At 48.9% G+C, this 18,153-nt stretch overlaps 1 protein-coding gene across 1 annotated transcript; it reads left to right on the top strand.

The window, feature by feature from the left end:
• The first annotated feature begins 617 nt into the window (after positions 1 to 617).
• Positions 618 to 13,977, top strand: LOC117386510 (H-2 class II histocompatibility antigen, A-U alpha chain-like). The gene is made up of 4 exons (XM_033983885.2): positions 618 to 713; positions 1,130 to 1,375; positions 2,491 to 2,778; positions 13,776 to 13,977. The coding sequence occupies exons 1-4, from the start codon at positions 638 to 640 to the stop codon at positions 13,895 to 13,897; spliced, it is 732 nt and encodes a 243-aa protein (XP_033839776.1). The 5' UTR covers positions 618 to 637; the 3' UTR covers positions 13,898 to 13,977.
• Positions 13,978 to 18,153: the final 4,176 nt, after the last annotated feature.

Genomic DNA, 18,153 nt, shown 5'->3' with positions numbered 1-18,153 from the left:
TGATTCTGAAGTCAAATGGACAAAAAGTTGATTATTATTTGACTGTAACTTATTTGACCAAAATGTACCTAAAAATATTAAATTAAAATCATTAAAACAAAATGTAATATGGACCATGTTTCATCTCATGCAGCTCAAACTCAAACAGTTTGACTTTTGGAGGCAGTTTGTTTTTGTTGTTGTTGTTGTTGGTGTTTTTGTTGTTGTTGTTTTTGTTGTTGTTGTTGGTGTTTTTGTTGTTGTTGTTAAAACATCCTGACGTCAGCTCCAGTTTGTAAATTTCACTTCTGTTTGTATTTTAAAAATGCAGTAAAAAAAAAAAATCTTTAATCTGAGGAATCTGGGATCCTGTTTCCTCTATTTTAGACTGAATAATAACAACAACAACAACAACAACAACAACAACAACAACAACAACAACAATAACAATAATAATAATAATAATAATAATTCTATAACAGATAATAAAGAATAACATTATTTTGTGTTACAGAAAAGTGTGTTGTCTGTAAAGAGTTTTACCTGGAGCCTGGTGATGTGTCGTGCTCTGATTGGCTGAGCTCTGAGGGCTGAGCTCTGATTGGCTGAGCTCTGACTTATAGAGAAACACACAGATCTCACTGTAACTCAGTTCAACATGAAGCTCCTGCTACAACTACAAGTACTACAAGTACTACAAGTACTACTGCTACTGCAGTACACCTCTGCACAGGGTATGTAATATATATACTATTACTACTACTACTACTACTACTGCTACTGCAGTACACCTCTGTGCAGGGTATGTAATGTAAATAGTACTACTACTCCTACTACTACTACTTCTTCTACTAGAACTGCTACTACTACTTCTACTTCTATTGCTACTCCTCCTCCTACTACTACTCCTAATACTACTACTACTACTGCTACTTCTATTACTACTATTACTACTACTCCTAACAGGACTATTAATACTACTACTACTAATTTTATAATACTACTACTTCTACTACTACGACTACTAGTGCTACTACTATTACTACTACTCTACTACTCTTTTTAAAAATACTACTACTTTGTTCTTATTCCACATAAATAATAAAATAATATATTAATAATAATTCTGCTTCTTCTTTGTGTGTTGTAGGTTTTCATAAGGATGTGCAAATCACTGCCTGTTCAGACTCAGACAAAGCGGACATGACAGGTCTGGATGGAGAGGTGCTGTACTACTCAGACTTTGACAAACAGGAGGTGGTTTACACTCTGCCACAGTTTGGAGATTCAATAACATCCCCGGGTTATTATGAACAGTCTGTGGGTAATCAGGGCATCTGTCAGAGTAACCTGCAGGTTCTCCATGAAGCCATGAAGCAGTTCCCCCTGGAGCTCGGTGAGTGAAACAACAATTAAAATGTCTGACCCTCACACACACTGACCCTCACACACACTGACCCTTACACACACAGACCCTCACACACACACTGACCCTCACACACACAGACCCTTACACACACAGACCCTCACACACACAGACCCTTACACACACAGACCCTCACACACACACAGACCCTCACACACACAGACCCTTACACACTGACCCTCACACACACTGACCCTCACACACACAGACCCTCACACACACACAGACCCTTACACACACAGACCCTCACACACACACAGACCCTCACACACACAGACCCTCACACACACAGACCCTCACACACACACAGACCCTTACACACTGACCCTCACACACACAGACCCTCACACACACAGACCCTTACACACACTGACCCTCACACACACACAGACCCTCACACACACAGACCCTCACACACACAGACCCTCACACACACTGACCCTCACACACACTGACCCTTACACACACAGAACCTCACACACACAGACCCTCACACACACACAGACCCTTACACACTGACCCTCACACACACAGACCCTCACACACACAGACCCTTACACACACTGACCCTCACACACACACAGACCCTCACACACACAGACCCTCACACACACAGACCCTCACACACACTGACCCTCACACACACTGACCCTTACACACACACACCCTCACACACACTGACCCTTACACACACTGGCCCTCACACACACTAACCCTTACACACACAGACCCTTACACACACTGACTCTTACACACACTGACCCTCACACACACAGACCCTTACACACACAGACCCTCACACACAGACCCTTACACACACAGACCCTTACACACACTGACCCTCACACACACACACAGACCCTTACACACACAGACCCTCACACACACAGACCCTTACACACACAGACCCTCACACACACAGACCCTCACACACACAGACCCTTACACACACTGCCCTTGTTCCAGTTGTGTCATGTTTCTTATTGATCTAAACTGTACTTGTGTTTTTCAGTAATAACAGACTCCAGTCTCTTTGTCTCAGTCTGACCTGTGTCCCTCTGTCCCTCTGTCCCTCTGTCCCCCAGACCCCCCCGGGGCCCCCCTGCTCTACCCCAGGGACCACCTGAGGCCCTCTCACCCCAACACTCTGGTGTGTCAGGCCTCGGGGTTCTACCCCGCTCCTGTCCACTTCTCCTGGACCAAAGATGGACACAACGTGACCCGCTCTGCCTCTGTGTCCCAGGCCTATCCTCAGAGCGATGGGACATTCACACAGTTCTCCAGACTGGACATGTCCCCAGAGGAGGGACAAGTGTACAGCTGTGCACTGGAGCACCCCGCCCTGAAGGGGGCGCAGAGGAGCAGGCTCTGGAGTGAGTACTTTACCTTATATATATGTAATACACACACAGACCTGCAGGGGGCACAGAGGAGCTCTGGAGTGAGACTTTTTGTTTAAAATAACATTTACATTTTTACATAGATCTTTCTGCGGTTAGCAGCGCCCATCATCGTGGCACCTATTACTCACCTGTTTAATCTCTCACTACAATCCGGTGAGCTACCCCTGGAGTGGACGTCAGCAGAAATCACTCCACTCTTCAAAGGGGGTGATAGTCTAGACCTTAACTGCTACAGGCCTATCTCCATCCTGCCTTGCCTTTCCAAAGTCATTGAAAAACTAATCAATCAACAGCTTACACAATATCTCAAAACCCATAGCATCCTTACAGACGTGCAGTGGGTTTAGAACTGGCCATGGGTGTATCTCTGCGACACTGAGGGTTTTAAATGACATCATAAGTGCCATAGATAAAAAAGTATATTGTGTGTCTGTCTTTGTGGACTTGGCTAAAGCCTTTGACTCAGTAGATCACAACAGCCCACTCAGCAGACAGGCCTCTCAGAGAAGGGCCTGGCAGGGTTAAGGAGCTACATCTCAGGACGCACTCAGTTGGTGCGAGCTGAGGGGCATCAATCTGACCCCCTAACCCTGACCACAGGGGTTCCTCAAGGGTCCATACTAGGACCAACCCTTTTTAAAATCTACATTAGTAACATAGTTTCTGCTGCTGGCGCCTCCCACATACATTTATACACTGATGACTCCATTCTGCACACATCCAGCCCTCCGCTCTTTACAAAACAGTTTCACCAGTCTCCAACGCGCCTTTTCCAACCTTCGTCTTGTTTTAAACACAACCAAAACAAAATATGTGATTTTCAACCGAAATTTACCTCAGATTCCCTACCACGCCAACATCTCATCCCTAGACACACACATCTACAACTAGTAGATTCTTACAAATACTTAGGCGTATGGCTGGACAATACACTTTCTTTTGACATTCACATTAACACATTACTTTCCAAAGTCAAATCAAGAATCAACTTTTTCTATATCACAATAAATCCTCATTTACCCATTCTGCAAAACACACCCTTGACAAAATGTCAATCCTCCCTGTCTTCGATTACAGTGACATCATCTACAGATCAGCATCAAAAACTCTCCTCCATAAACTTGATGTCATTTACCACAGTCCGTTTTGTCCCAGCTGCCCCTTTCACTGCCCATCCCTCTCATCTGTACTCACAGGTTCACTGGCCGTCACTTCACTCCTGCAGATTAATAAATTGGTACAAATTCATCTATAAAACATTAATTGGTAAAACCCCTCATTATCTTCACTCACTCATCAATATTTCTAATAACACACATGACCTACGTTCCAGTCACATTATCACCATGATCACCCCACGAGTCCGTACGTCCTTTGGTCGATCATCATTTTAGTTCACTGCACCAACGACTGGAACAATCTACAAAAAACTCTAAAACTTAGTACTATGATACCAACAACTTCATTCATCAACTCAATAAAATCTATAGTACGTGACCAATGTACTTGTTTTTAACTCTGTTTTTAAACTCTGCTCACCCGTGTGTGTGTGTGTGTAAATAGTGGAAAATAGTAACTGTCTTAGTGTTGTTGTTGTGTTGTTGTTGTTGTTTTGTTGTTGTGTCTTGTCTTTGCCTGTGTGTGTGTTATTCTGTCGTATGTTGACATTTCTGCCTCTTGTCCAGGTCGTCGTTGAAAATGAGAATTGGTTCTCAACCGACCACCTGGTAAAATAAAGGTTAAATTAAAAAAAATAAAACCTTCAAGGCTCAAAGCTTTACACCAGGAACCACACACACACACCCACACGTACACGCACACCCCCACACACACCCCCACATACACACACACACACCTACACACACACACACCCCCACACACACCCCCACATACACACACACACACCTACACACACACACACCCCCACACACACCCCCACATACACACACACACCCCTACACACATACATACACACCCCAACCTACACATACACACACCCAAACACCCCCCCGCCCCTACACACACATACACACACACAGACACTAGTGGTTACGTGTCTTGCCCAGAGACACAACAGCAGCATCACCTGTGGGAGCTGGAATTGAACCTCTAACCTGTGGCTCAGTGGACAAACACTGTCCCTCTGCTGTGGAAAAATTACAGTTGTAGATGAAAAGTAATTCATTTATGAAGCTCAGGGACTTTTGAAATACAGAAAAAAAGGTTTATTGTTTGTTACAGCAGCTACAGAAAGGACAGGACAGGGCCCTGGACACAGACAGGACGGGGCCCTGGACACAGACAGGACAGGACGGGGCCCTGGACACAGACAGGACAGGACAGGGCCCTGGACACAGACAGGACGGGGCCCTGGACACAGACAGGACAGGACGGGGCCCTGGACACAGACAGGACAGGACGGGGCCCTGGACACAGACAGGACAGGACGGGGCCCTGGACACAGACAGGACAGGACGGGGCCCTGGACACAGACAGGACAGGACGGGGCCCTGGACACAGACTCATACCCTCCCGGTCTCTCTCTCAGTCTCTCCCTCATTCTCTCTCTCAGTCTCTCTCTCAGTCTCTCCCTCATTCTCTCTCTCAGTCTCTCCCTCATTCTCTCCCTCAGTCTCTCCCTCATTCTCTCCCTCAGTCTCTCTCTCAGTCTCTTCCTCAGTCTCTCTCAGTCTCTCCCTCAGTCTCTCTCTCAGTCTCTCTCAGTCTCTCTCTCAGTCTCTCTCTCAGTCTCTCTCTCTGTCTCTTCCTCAGTCTCTCTCTCAGTCTCTCTCTCAGTCTCTTCCTCAGTCTCTCCCTCAGTCTCTCTCTCAGTCTCTCCCTCAGTCTCTTCCTCAGTCTCTCTCTCAGTCTCTCTCTCAGTCTCTCCCTCAGTCTCTCTCTCAGTCTCTCTCTCAGTCTCTCCCTCAGTCTCTCTCTCAGTCTCTCCCTCATTCTCTCTCTCAGTCTCTCCCTCAGTCTCTCCCTCAGTCTCTCTCTCAGTCTCTCCCTTAGTCTCTCCCTCATTCTCTCTCTCAGTTTCTCTCTCAGTCTCCCTCAGTCTCTCCCTCAGTCTCTCCCTCAGTTTCTCCCTCAGTTTCTCTCTCAGTCTCCCTCAGTCTCTCCCTCATTCTCTCTCTCAGTCTCTCCCTTAGTCTCTCCCTCATTCTCTCTCTCAGTCTCTCCCTCATTCTCTCCCTCAGTCTCTCTCGGTCTCTCCCTCAGTCTCTCTCTCAGTCTCTCCCTCAGTCTCTCTCAGTCTCTCTCTCAGTCTCTCTCTCAGTCTCTCTCTCAGTCTCTCCCTCAGTCTCTCTCTCTGTCTCTCTCTCAGTCTCTCCCTCAGTCTCTCTCTCTCAGTCTCTCTCAGTCTCTCTCTCTGTCTCTCCCTCAGTCTCTCTCAGTCTCTCTCTCAGTCTCTCCCTCAGTCTCTCTCTCAGTCTCTCTCTCAGTCTCTCTTTCAGTCTCTCTCTGTCTCTCCCTCAGTCTCTCTCTCAGTCTCTCTCTCTCAGTCTCTCTCTCAGTCTCTCTCTCTGTCTCTCCCTCAGTCTCTCTCAGTCTCTCCCTCAGTCTCTCTCAGTCTCTCCCTCAGTCTCTCTCTCAGTCTCTCTCAGTCTCTCTCTCAGTCTCTCTCTCAGTCTCTCTCTCTGTCTCTTCCTCAGTCTCTCTCTCAGTCTCTCTCTCAGTCTCTTCCTCAGTCTCTCCCTCAGTCTCTCTCTCAGTCTCTTCCTCAGTCTCTCTCTCAGTCTCTCTCTCAGTCTCTTCCTCAGTCTCTCCCTCAGTCTCTCTCTCAGTCTCTCTCTCAGTCTCTCCCTCAGTCTCTCTCTCAGTCTCTCCCTCATTCTCTCTCTCAGTCTCTCCCTCAGTCTCTCCCTCAGTCTCTCTCTCAGTCTCTCTCTCAGTTTCTCTCTCAGTCTCCCTCAGTCTCTCCCTCAGTCTCTCCCTCAGTTTCTCTCTCAGTCTCTCTCAGTCTCTCCCTCATTCTCTCTCTCAGTCTCTCCCTTAGTCTCTCCCTTAGTCTCTCCCTCATTCTCTCTCTCAGTCTCTCCCTCATTCTCTCCCTCAGTCTCTCTCGGTCTCTCCCTCATTCTCTCCCTCAGTCTCTCTCAGTCTCTCCCTCAGTCTCTCTCTCAGTCTCTCTCAGTCTCTCTCTCAGTCTCTCTCTCAGTCTCTCTCTCAGTCTCTCCCTCAGTCTCTCTCTCTGTCTCTCTCTCAGTCTCTCCCTCAGTCTCTCCCTCAGTCTCTCTCTCTCAGTCTCTCTCTCTGTCTCTCCCTCAGTCTCTCTCAGTCTCTCTCTCAGTCTCTCCCTCAGTCTCTCTCTCAGTCTCTCTCTCAGTCTCTCTTTCAGTCTCTCTCTGTCTCTCCCTCAGTCTCTCTCTCAGTCTCTCTCTCTCAGTCTCTCTCTCAGTCTCTCTCTCTGTCTCTCTCTCAGTCTCTCTCTGTCTCTCTCTCTGTCTCTCTCTCAGTCTCTCCCTCAGTCTCTCCCTCAGTCTCTCTCTCAGTCTCTCTCTCAGTCTCTCTCTCAGTCTCTCCCTCAGTCTCTCCCTCAGTCTCTCTCTCAGTCTCTCTCTCAGTCTCTCTCTCAGTCTCTCTCTCAGTCTCTCCCTCAGTCTCCCCCTCAGTCTCTCTCTCAGTCTCCCTCAGTCTCTCTCTCAGTCTCTCTTTCAGTCTCTCCCTCAGTCTCTCTCTCAGTCTCTCTCTCAGTCTCTCCCTCAGTCTCTCTCTCTCTCCCTCAGTCTCTCAGTCTCTCCCTCAGTCTCTCCCTCAGTCTCTCTCTCAGTCTCTCTCTCAGTCTCTCTCTCACTCTCTCTCTCAGTCTCTCTCTCAGTCTCTCTCTCTGTCTCTCCCTCAGTCTCTCCCTCAGTCTCTCTCTCTGTCTCTCTCTCTGTCTCTCCCTCAGTCTCTCTCTCAGTCTCTCTCTCAGTCTCTCCCTCAGTCTCTCCCTCAGTCTCTCTCTCAGTCTCTCTCTCAGTCTCTCCCTCAGTCTCTCCCTCAGTCTCTCCTTCAGTCTCTCTCTCAGTCTCTCCCTCATTCTCTCTCTCAGTCTCTCCCTCAGTCTCTCTCGGTCTCTCCCTCAGTCTCTCCCTCCGTCTCTCTCTCAGTCTCTCCCTCAGTCTCTCCCTCAGTCTCTCTCTCAGTCTCTCCTTCAGTCTCTCCCTCTGTCTCTCCCTCAGTCTCTCTCTCAGTCTCTCTCTCAGTCTCTCTCAGTCTCTCTCTCTCTCCCTCAGTCTCTCCCTCAGTCTCTCTCTCAGTCTCTCCCTCAGTCTCTCCCTCAGTCTCTCTCTCAGTCTCTCTCTCAGTCTCTTCCTCAGTCTCTCTCTCAGTCTCTCTCTCAGTCTCTCTCTCAGTCTCTCTCTCAGTCTCTCTCTCAGTCTCTCCCTCAGTCTCTCCCTCAGTCTCTCTCTCAGTCTCCCTCAGTCTCTCTCTCAGTCTCTCTTTCAGTCTCTCCCTCAGTCTCTCTCTCAGTCTCTTCCTCAGTCTCTCTCTCAGTCTCTCTTTCAGTCTCTCCCTCAGTCTCTCTCTCCGTCTCTTCCTCAGTCTCTTTCTCAGTCTTTCTCTCAGTCTCTCTCTCAGTCTCTCCCTCAGTCTCTCCCTCAGTCTCTCTCTCTCAGTCTCTCTCTCAGTTTCTCTCTCAGTCTCCCTCAGTCTCTCCCTCCGTCTCTCTCTCAGTCTCTCTCAGTCTCTCCCTCAGTCTCTCTCTCAGTCTCTCCCTCAGTCTCTCCCTCAGTCTCTCCCTCTGTCTCTCCCTCAGTCTCTCTCTCAGTCTCTCTCTCAGTCTCTCTCTCAGTCTCTCTCAGTCTCTCTCTCTCTCCCTCAGTCTCTCCCTCAGTCTCTCTCTCGGTCTCTCCCTCAGTCTCTCCCTCAGTCTCTCTCTCTCCCTCAGTCTCTCCCTCAGTCTCTCTCTCAGTCTCTCCCTCAGTCTCTCTCTCTCTCCCTCAGTCTCTCTCTCAGTCTCTCCCTCAGTCTCTCCCTCAGTCTCTCTCTCAGTCTCTCTCTCAGTCTCTCTCTCAGTCTCTCTCTCAGTCTCTCCCTCAGTCTCTCCCTCAGTCTCTCTCTCAGTCTCCCTCAGTCTCTCTCTCAGTCTCTCTTTCAGTCTCTCCCTCAGTCTCTCTCTCAGTCTCTCTCTCAGTCTCTTCCTCAGTCTCTCTCTCAGTCTCTCTCTGTCTCTCTCTCTGTCTCTCTCTCAGTCTCTCCCTCAGTCTCTCCCTCAGTCTCTCCCTCAGTCTCCCTCAGTCTCTCTCTCAGTCTCTCTTTCAGTCTCTCCCTCAGTCTCTCTCTCAGTCTCTTCCTCAGTCTCTCTCTCAGTCTCTCTTTCAGTCTCTCCCTCAGTCTCTCTCTCAGTCTCTTCCTCAGTCTCTTTCTCAGTCTTTCTCTCAGTCTCTCTCTCAGTCTCTCTCTCAGTCTCTCCCTCAGTCTCTCCCTCAGTCTCTCTCTCAGTCTCCCTCAGTCTCTCTCTCAGTCTCTCCCTCAGTCTCTCCCTCAGTCTCTCTCTCAGTCTCCCTCAGTCTCTCTCTCAGTCTCTCTTTCAGTCTCTCCCTCAGTCTCTCTCTCAGTCTCTCTTTCAGTCTCTCTTTCAGTCTCTCCCTCAGTCTCTCTCTCAGTCTCTCTCTCAGTCTCTCTCTCAGTCTCTCTCTCAGTCTCCCTCAGTCTCTCTCTCAGTCTCTCCCTCAGTCTCTCCCTCAGTCTCTCTCTCAGTCTCCCTCAGTCTCTCTCTCAGTCTCTCTTTCAGTCTCTCCCTCAGTCTCTCTCTCATTCTCTTCCTCAGTCTCTTTCTCAGTCTTTCTCTCAGTCTCTCTCTCAGTCTCTCTCTCAGTCTCTCCCTCAGTCTCTCCCTCAGTCTCTCTCTCAGTCTCCCTCAGTCTCTCTCTCAGTCTCTCCCTCAGTCTCTCCCTCAGTCTCTCTCTCAGTCTCTCTCAGTCTCTCTCTCAGTCTCTCTTTCAGTCTCTCCCTCAGTCTCTCTCTCAGTCTCTTCCTCAGTCTCTTTCTCAGTCTTTCTCTCAGTCTCTCTCTCAGTCTCTCTCTCAGTCTCTCCCTCAGTCTCTCCCTCAGTCTCTCTCTCAGTCTCCCTCAGTCTCTCTTTCAGTCTCTCTTTCAGTCTCTCTTTCAGTCTCTCCCTCAGTCTCTCTCTCAGTCTCTCTCTCAGTCTCTCTCTCAGTCTCCCTCAGTCTCTCTCTCAGTCTCTCCCTCAGTCTCTCCCTCAGTCTCTCTCTCAGTCTCCCTCAGTCTCTCTCTCAGTCTCCCTTTCAGTCTCTCCCTCAGTCTCTCTCTCATTCTCTTCCTCAGTCTCTTTCTCAGTCTTTCTCTCAGTCTCTCTCTCAGTCTCTCTCTCAGTCTCTCCCTCAGTCTCTCCCTCAGTCTCTCTCTCAGTCTCCCTCAGTCTCTCTCTCAGTCTCTCCCTCAGTCTCTCCCTCAGTCTCTCTCTCAGTCTCCCTCAGTCTCTCTCTCAGTCTCTCTTTCAGTCTCTCCCTCAGTCTCTCTCTCAGTCTCTTCCTCAGTCTCTTTCTCAGTCTTTCTCTCAGTCTCTTCCTCAGTCTCTTTCTCAGTCTTTCTCTCAGTCTCTCTCTCAGTCTCTCTCTCAGTCTCTCCCTCAGTCTCTCCCTCAGTCTCTCCCTCAGTCTCTCCCTCAGTCTCTCTCTCAGTCTCCCTCAGTCTCTCTTTCAGTCTCTCCCTCAGTCTCTCTCTCAGTCTCTCTCTCAGTCTCTCTCTCACTCTCTCTCTCAGTCTCTCTCTCAGTCTCTCTCTCTGTCTCTCCCTCAGTCTCTCCCTCAGTCTCTCTCTCTGTCTCTCTCTCTGTCTCTCCCTCAGTCTCTCTCTCAGTCTCTCTCTCAGTCTCTCCCTCAGTCTCTCCCTCAGTCTCTCTCTCAGTCTCTCTCTCAGTCTCTCCCTCAGTCTCTCCCTCAGTCTCTCCTTCAGTCTCTCTCTCAGTCTCTCCCTCATTCTCTCTCTCAGTCTCTCCCTCAGTCTCTCTCGGTCTCTCCCTCAGTCTCTCCCTCCGTCTCTCTCTCAGTCTCTCCCTCAGTCTCTCCCTCAGTCTCTCTCTCAGTCTCTCCTTCAGTCTCTCCCTCTGTCTCTCCCTCAGTCTCTCTCTCAGTCTCTCTCTCAGTCTCTCTCAGTCTCTCTCTCTCTCCCTCAGTCTCTCCCTCAGTCTCTCTCTCAGTCTCTCCCTCAGTCTCTCTCTCAGTCTCTCTCTCAGTCTCTCTCTCAGTCTCTCTCTCAGTCTCTCTCTCAGTCTCTCTCTCAGTCTCTCTCTCAGTCTCTCCCTCAGTCTCTCCCTCAGTCTCTCTCTCAGTCTCCCTCAGTCTCTCTCTCAGTCTCTCTTTCAGTCTCTCCCTCAGTCTCTCTCTCAGTCTCTTCCTCAGTCTCTCTCTCAGTCTCTCTTTCAGTCTCTCCCTCAGTCTCTCTCTCCGTCTCTTCCTCAGTCTCTTTCTCAGTCTTTCTCTCAGTCTCTCTCTCAGTCTCTCCCTCAGTCTCTCCCTCAGTCTCTCTCTCTCAGTCTCTCTCTCAGTTTCTCTCTCAGTCTCCCTCAGTCTCTCCCTCCGTCTCTCTCTCAGTCTCTCTCAGTCTCTCCCTCAGTCTCTCTCTCAGTCTCTCCCTCAGTCTCTCCCTCAGTCTCTCCCTCTGTCTCTCCCTCAGTCTCTCTCTCAGTCTCTCTCTCAGTCTCTCTCTCAGTCTCTCTCAGTCTCTCTCTCTCTCCCTCAGTCTCTCCCTCAGTCTCTCTCTCGGTCTCTCCCTCAGTCTCTCCCTCAGTCTCTCTCTCTCCCTCAGTCTCTCCCTCAGTCTCTCTCTCAGTCTCTCCCTCAGTCTCTCTCTCTCTCCCTCAGTCTCTCTCTCAGTCTCTCCCTCAGTCTCTCCCTCAGTCTCTCTCTCAGTCTCTCTCTCAGTCTCTCTCTCAGTCTCTCTCTCAGTCTCTCCCTCAGTCTCTCCCTCAGTCTCTCTCTCAGTCTCCCTCAGTCTCTCTCTCAGTCTCTCTTTCAGTCTCTCCCTCAGTCTCTCTCTCAGTCTCTCTCTCAGTCTCTTCCTCAGTCTCTCTCTCAGTCTCTCTCTGTCTCTCTCTCTGTCTCTCTCTCAGTCTCTCCCTCAGTCTCTCCCTCAGTCTCTCCCTCAGTCTCCCTCAGTCTCTCTCTCAGTCTCTCTTTCAGTCTCTCCCTCAGTCTCTCTCTCAGTCTCTTCCTCAGTCTCTCTCTCAGTCTCTCTTTCAGTCTCTCCCTCAGTCTCTCTCTCAGTCTCTTCCTCAGTCTCTTTCTCAGTCTTTCTCTCAGTCTCTCTCTCAGTCTCTCTCTCAGTCTCTCCCTCAGTCTCTCCCTCAGTCTCTCTCTCAGTCTCCCTCAGTCTCTCTCTCAGTCTCTCCCTCAGTCTCTCCCTCAGTCTCTCTCTCAGTCTCCCTCAGTCTCTCTCTCAGTCTCTCTTTCAGTCTCTCCCTCAGTCTCTCTCTCAGTCTCTCTTTCAGTCTCTCTTTCAGTCTCTCCCTCAGTCTCTCTCTCAGTCTCTCTCTCAGTCTCTCTCTCAGTCTCTCTCTCAGTCTCCCTCAGTCTCTCTCTCAGTCTCTCCCTCAGTCTCTCCCTCAGTCTCTCTCTCAGTCTCCCTCAGTCTCTCTCTCAGTCTCTCTTTCAGTCTCTCCCTCAGTCTCTCTCTCATTCTCTTCCTCAGTCTCTTTCTCAGTCTTTCTCTCAGTCTCTCTCTCAGTCTCTCTCTCAGTCTCTCCCTCAGTCTCTCCCTCAGTCTCTCTCTCAGTCTCCCTCAGTCTCTCTCTCAGTCTCTCCCTCAGTCTCTCCCTCAGTCTCTCTCTCAGTCTCCCTCAGTCTCTCTCTCAGTCTCTCTTTCAGTCTCTCCCTCAGTCTCTCTCTCAGTCTCTTCCTCAGTCTCTTTCTCAGTCTTTCTCTCAGTCTCTCTCTCAGTCTCTCTCTCAGTCTCTCCCTCAGTCTCTCCCTCAGTCTCTCTCTCAGTCTCCCTCAGTCTCTCTTTCAGTCTCTCTCTCAGTCTCTCTTTCAGTCTCTCCCTCAGTCTCTCTCTCAGTCTCTCTCTCAGTCTCTCTCTCAGTCTCCCTCAGTCTCTCTCTCAGTCTCTCCCTCAGTCTCTCCCTCAGTCTCTCTCTCAGTCTCCCTCAGTCTCTCTCTCAGTCTCCCTTTCAGTCTCTCCCTCAGTCTCTCTCTCATTCTCTTCCTCAGTCTCTTTCTCAGTCTTTCTCTCAGTCTCTCTCTCAGTCTCTCTCTCAGTCTCTCCCTCAGTCTCTCCCTCAGTCTCTCTCTCAGTCTCCCTCAGTCTCTCTCTCAGTCTCTCCCTCAGTCTCTCCCTCAGTCTCTCTCTCAGTCTCCCTCAGTCTCTCTCTCAGTCTCTCTTTCAGTCTCTCCCTCAGTCTCTCTCTCAGTCTCTTCCTCAGTCTCTTTCTCAGTCTTTCTCTCAGTCTCTTCCTCAGTCTCTTTCTCAGTCTTTCTCTCAGTCTCTCTCTCAGTCTCTCTCTCAGTCTCTCCCTCAGTCTCTCCCTCAGTCTCTCCCTCAGTCTCTCCCTCAGTCTCTCTCTCAGTCTCCCTCAGTCTCTCTTTCAGTCTCTCCCTCAGTCTCTCCCTCAGTCTCTCTCTCAGTCTCCCTCAGTCTCTCTTTCAGTCTCTCCCTCAGTCTCTCTCTCAGTCTCTTCCTCAGTCTCTCTCTCAGTCTCTCTTTCAGTCTCTCCCTCAGTCTCTCTGAGACTGAGGGAGAGACTGAAGCTCCTGTCACACCTCCTGAGCTCCTGTCCTCATGTTTATGTCCTTATGTGTGTGCTCTTTATATCTGTGTGTTTGTGTGTTATGAACATATGTGAAGTGTATTTACCTGTATATACATGTATTTAAAGTGTATTTACCTGCATTTAGTTGTTTTTTTTGTCTGTATTTACCTGATTTGACCTGTTTTTACCTGTATGGTCCTGTTTTTACACATATTTAAAGTGTATTCACCTGTCTTCACCTGTACTTACTTTTCTCCTGTCGTTGCAGCGGTGGAGTTCCAGAAGCCCTCTCTAGCGCCCTCTGTCTTCTGTGCTGTGGGACTGACTCTGGGGCTGGTGGGCGTGGCCGTCGGGACCTTCTTCCTGGTCAAAGGGAGACAGTGCTGCTGATTGGACAGCTGCTGTGATGTCATCGCTCTTATTTTTGTGCTTTGTTTAATCAGATTTAAATAAAAATGAGGTTTAATATTTACACTGGGATTTAATAAAATTGATTAAAATAATAAAATGTGTGAATCTGTAATAAAATCACACACATATATATACACACACATACACCCCTGCGCACCCCCACACTTTCACACACCCACACACACACACACCCACTGATGGTGCAAATTTGCTTTATATTTGTCATTTCTTTGTCACTTTATTAAACTTGTGTGTGTTTTAATCTCATTTGACTTTAACTTTTCCACTGACTCACAGCAACAACAGAGACAGAAGATTTAGAGAAAGAGAAAGTCCTTTGTATTGTAACTCTGCACTGTCCTCTAGAGGGCGCTCTAGTGACTCCAGTAGTTTTTCTGAGCTCAGTGAGACAAACCTTCTTAGTGGAGGACGAGCAGCACCATGAATCATTTTAAATAGACAAATGTTCACATATATCAGATTATTGAAGTTTATAAAACCATATTCTGAGGATCTGACACTGGTGATTCTGTGTCATGAATCTTTATCACATTTACACATTGACTCAAGAGGCTTTAGCTTGTTATGCTGTACAGAAAACCTGATAAAATCATATAATTTAAACACACGTGCGACGCCTCAGTGACCCTCAAATGTACAAACAATTTGACAGATTAAATTTTTGGGAGTTACACTTTTTTTTACATGATTCTTAAAGGTCAAGTCTGAGTCAAGAGTAAGACCTAAGTAAATAAAATGGTTTACATTTGAATTTTTTTGTCATAAATAGAGATATCTATGTAGTTTGAGTATTTATGTGTCATGATGCCCGTTTGTCCCTGTCCTCCTGTGCTCTCTCCCCCTCCCCTACCTGTCTACCCGGAGCTCGGCGGAGTTCCTGACTCCTCCCGCACGCACCTGGAGCGCATCAGCGCAATTACCTCCACCTGCTGCCGAGTATATGAGGGCTCGGGAGACTACACTCGGAGCCAGACCGTCCGTGTGTAAACGTGAATGCTCCAGCTCAGTTTTGCATCTTTGTTTCCCGTCTGCTCTTATTGGATTTTTTCAGCTCCTTCCAGATCCCTGTCCTCGCTCGTTCCTGCTCCTGCCTCTGCGCTCCAGCTCCGGTACAGTCGTCCCTCCGTCTTTCCACCTGTCCTGTCTTGGTCTCTGGCTTGCCGCCTGCTTCCGGCTCTGGGTCCCGCTCTCTGGACTACGCCGGCCCCGCCTGTCCCGGTGTCGTCTCGCTCCTGCCTCCCACTCCCTGGTTCCTCGTGTGTGTTTGAATGAACTGATAAAGACTAATATTCACTATTCTGTAAATAAACACTGTCAACTTGCCCTGAGTCTGCACTCCTTGGTCCGCACCCGCACAAGCCGTTATGACATTATACCTGTTTGTTAAATACATGTAAACTGCCTTTTCTAGATTTAATGTGACACACAATTCTGCAGCCAGATAAGTCTTTTCCTCTGTTGATCTCGTGGTCACTTCTGCAGCGTTTTTCCCTCGAGTGAACGGGTATCGTCCACATACATGAGCACATTTATACTGCACACTGAGGGGAAATCGTTCATGTACAAACTGAACAGCAGAGGTCCTAATATAAAGCCCTGTGGAACCCCATGGTGCAGTGTTTAATGGGGACAGTGTGTGTTTTACTCAGGTGTGATGTAATCCAGTGAACTGTTTGATTTGTCAGTCCAAAATGTGATAGTTTATTTAAAAGGATCCTGTGAGAGACAGAATCAAAGGTCTTTCGTAGGTCGAGAAAGACCCTGATGGATTCAAAATATATATTCAAGTATATTATGTTATCTCACTGTTCATTTTAAAGGTACTGTAATGTAATGTTCACTCTTTATTTAGTCATTATATTCAACTATGTAAACTATGTAATCTGCACTAATGTTTGTTCTTGAGTCTTGCAGAAAATGTCTTTTGAAAGTGCAGGATCCCACGGGAAGAAGGTCACTGTGAAACTGAAACAGAAACATCATGGGAGGATGTTTTGTGACCTTCTGGAAATGCAAAAACAGAATATATTTCTCTGTGAATTTCGTCATATGTTTTTACACCCCCCCCCCCCCCCCCCCCCCCCTTCAGATGTGTATGTAACTAGGGTTTCCTAACTTTAATAAAAGAGGTGAAAGACGGTCTGGGCCCCAGACAGGGTGGTGGTTTGTAACTGGGGTTTTTTGCCTCTCCGCTCTTTCTCCTCAATATTGAGACAAAATAATCTCTCTTGTCTTCTCTTCTCTTTTGAACTCTAATATAGGTTGTGAACCTATCAGACCCGCTCTACTGCCCCTCCTTGGTCTATGTTTGATTCATTTCTTCAAAGACGTAGGACTAAGCGTCTGAGTATTTTTTCCTGAAACCAAATGGAAAAGAGTTTAAAAAATCTTTGTTTTTAAGATGTTGTATTGACTGTGCTGCTGCGTCCTTTTCACAGACTTTAGAGCTGCAGAGACGGAGGTTATGGGACGTTACATACTGATTTCTGGTTTGTCTTATTATCATTTATTGACTGATTTATTCTTTTTGTTTGGGCTGGCTCAGGCTTTTTTGATGACTTTTTAGAAATGCACTATCCAATCCATACAGATCTTTGGCCATCCATCCATTTTCTTCCTCTTATCCGGGGCCGGGTCGCGGGGGCATCAGTCTAAGCAGGGACTCCCAGACTTCCCTCACCCCGGACACGTCCTCCAGCTCCTCCGGTGGGACCCCAAGGTGTTCCCAGGCCAGCCGAGAGACATAGTCCCTCCAGCGTGTCCTGGGTCTTCCCCGGGGCCTCCTCCCGGTGGGACATGCCCAGAACACCTCCCTAGGGAGGCGTCCAGGAGGCATCCTGAGCAGATGCCCGAGCCTCAGCTGCTCCTCTCAACGTGTAGGAGCAGCGGCTCTACTCCGAGCTCCTCCCGTGTGACCGAGCTCCTCACCCTATCCCTAAGGGTGCGCCCGGCCACTCTGCGGAGGAAACCCATTTCAGCCGCTTGTATCCGCGATCTTGTCCTTTCGGTCATTACCCAAAGCTCATGACCATAGGTGAGGGTAGGAACGTAGATTGACCGGTAAATCGAGAGCTTCGCCTTCCGGCTCAGCTCCTTCTTTACCACAACGGACCGATACAGCGACCGCATCACTGCAGACACTGCACCGATCTGCCTGTCAATCTCCCGCTCCATCCTTCCCTCACTCGTGAACAAGACCCCGAGATACTTGAACTCCTCCATTTGAGGCAGTGACTCACCACCCACCCGGAGAGGGCGCCATGGCCTTGGATTTGGAGGAGCTGATTCTCATCCCAGACACTTCACACTCGGCTCAAACCGCCCCAGTGCTGCAGGTCCTGGCTCAAAGAAGCATCAGGACAACATCATCTGCAAACAGCAGAGATGAAATCCTGTGTTTCCCAAACCAGACCCCCTCCGGCCCCTGAACCAGGTCCCCTCCAGCCCCTGGCTGTGCCTAGAAATTCTGTCCATAAATATAATGAACAGAACCGGTGACAATGGGCAGCCCTGGCGGAGTCCGAACAGGCCTGACTCACTGCAGAGAACACAGCACCTGCTCTGGTCATACAGGGACCGGGACCCCATACTCCGATAAACCTTCAAGGACCCGATGGAGAGTATAGAGCTGGTCCAGTGTTCCACGACTGGGGCATAAACTACACTGATCCTCTTGAATCTGAGATTCGACCATTGATCGGATTCTCCTCTCCAGTCCCTGGAATAGACCTTACCAGGGAGGCTGAGGAGTGTGATTCCCCTGTAATTGGAACACACCCTCCGGTCCCCCTTCTTATACAGAGGGACCACCACCCCAGTCTGCCATTCCACAGGTACTGTCCCCAACTGCCACACGATGTTGCAAAGGCGTGTTAGCCAAGACCCACAACATCCAGAGATTTAAGATACTCAGGACGGATCTCATCCACCCCTGGAGCCTTGCCACCGAGGAGCTTACCAACCACCCCGATGACTTCAGCCAGGGTGATGGACGAGTCCGCCTCTGGGTCCCCAGTCTCTGGTTCGTCCTTGGAAGACATGACAGTGGGATTGAGGAGATCCTCAAAGTATTCCTTCCACCTCCCGACAACATCCCCAGTCGAGGTCAGCAGCTCTCCACCCGCACTGTAAACAGTGTTGGTGAAGCACTGCTTCCCCCTCCTGAGGCGTTGGACGGTTTGCCAGAATCAGTTTGAAGCCATCCGATAGTCCTC

Source organism: Periophthalmus magnuspinnatus, chromosome 18, assembly GCF_009829125.3.
Source record: "Periophthalmus magnuspinnatus isolate fPerMag1 chromosome 18, fPerMag1.2.pri, whole genome shotgun sequence".
In the NCBI taxonomy this organism is placed as follows: domain Eukaryota; kingdom Metazoa; phylum Chordata; class Actinopteri; order Gobiiformes; family Gobiidae; genus Periophthalmus; species Periophthalmus magnuspinnatus.
Note: the sequence above shows the minus strand (reverse complement) of the source record. Positions and strands in the feature narration are given on the sequence as shown.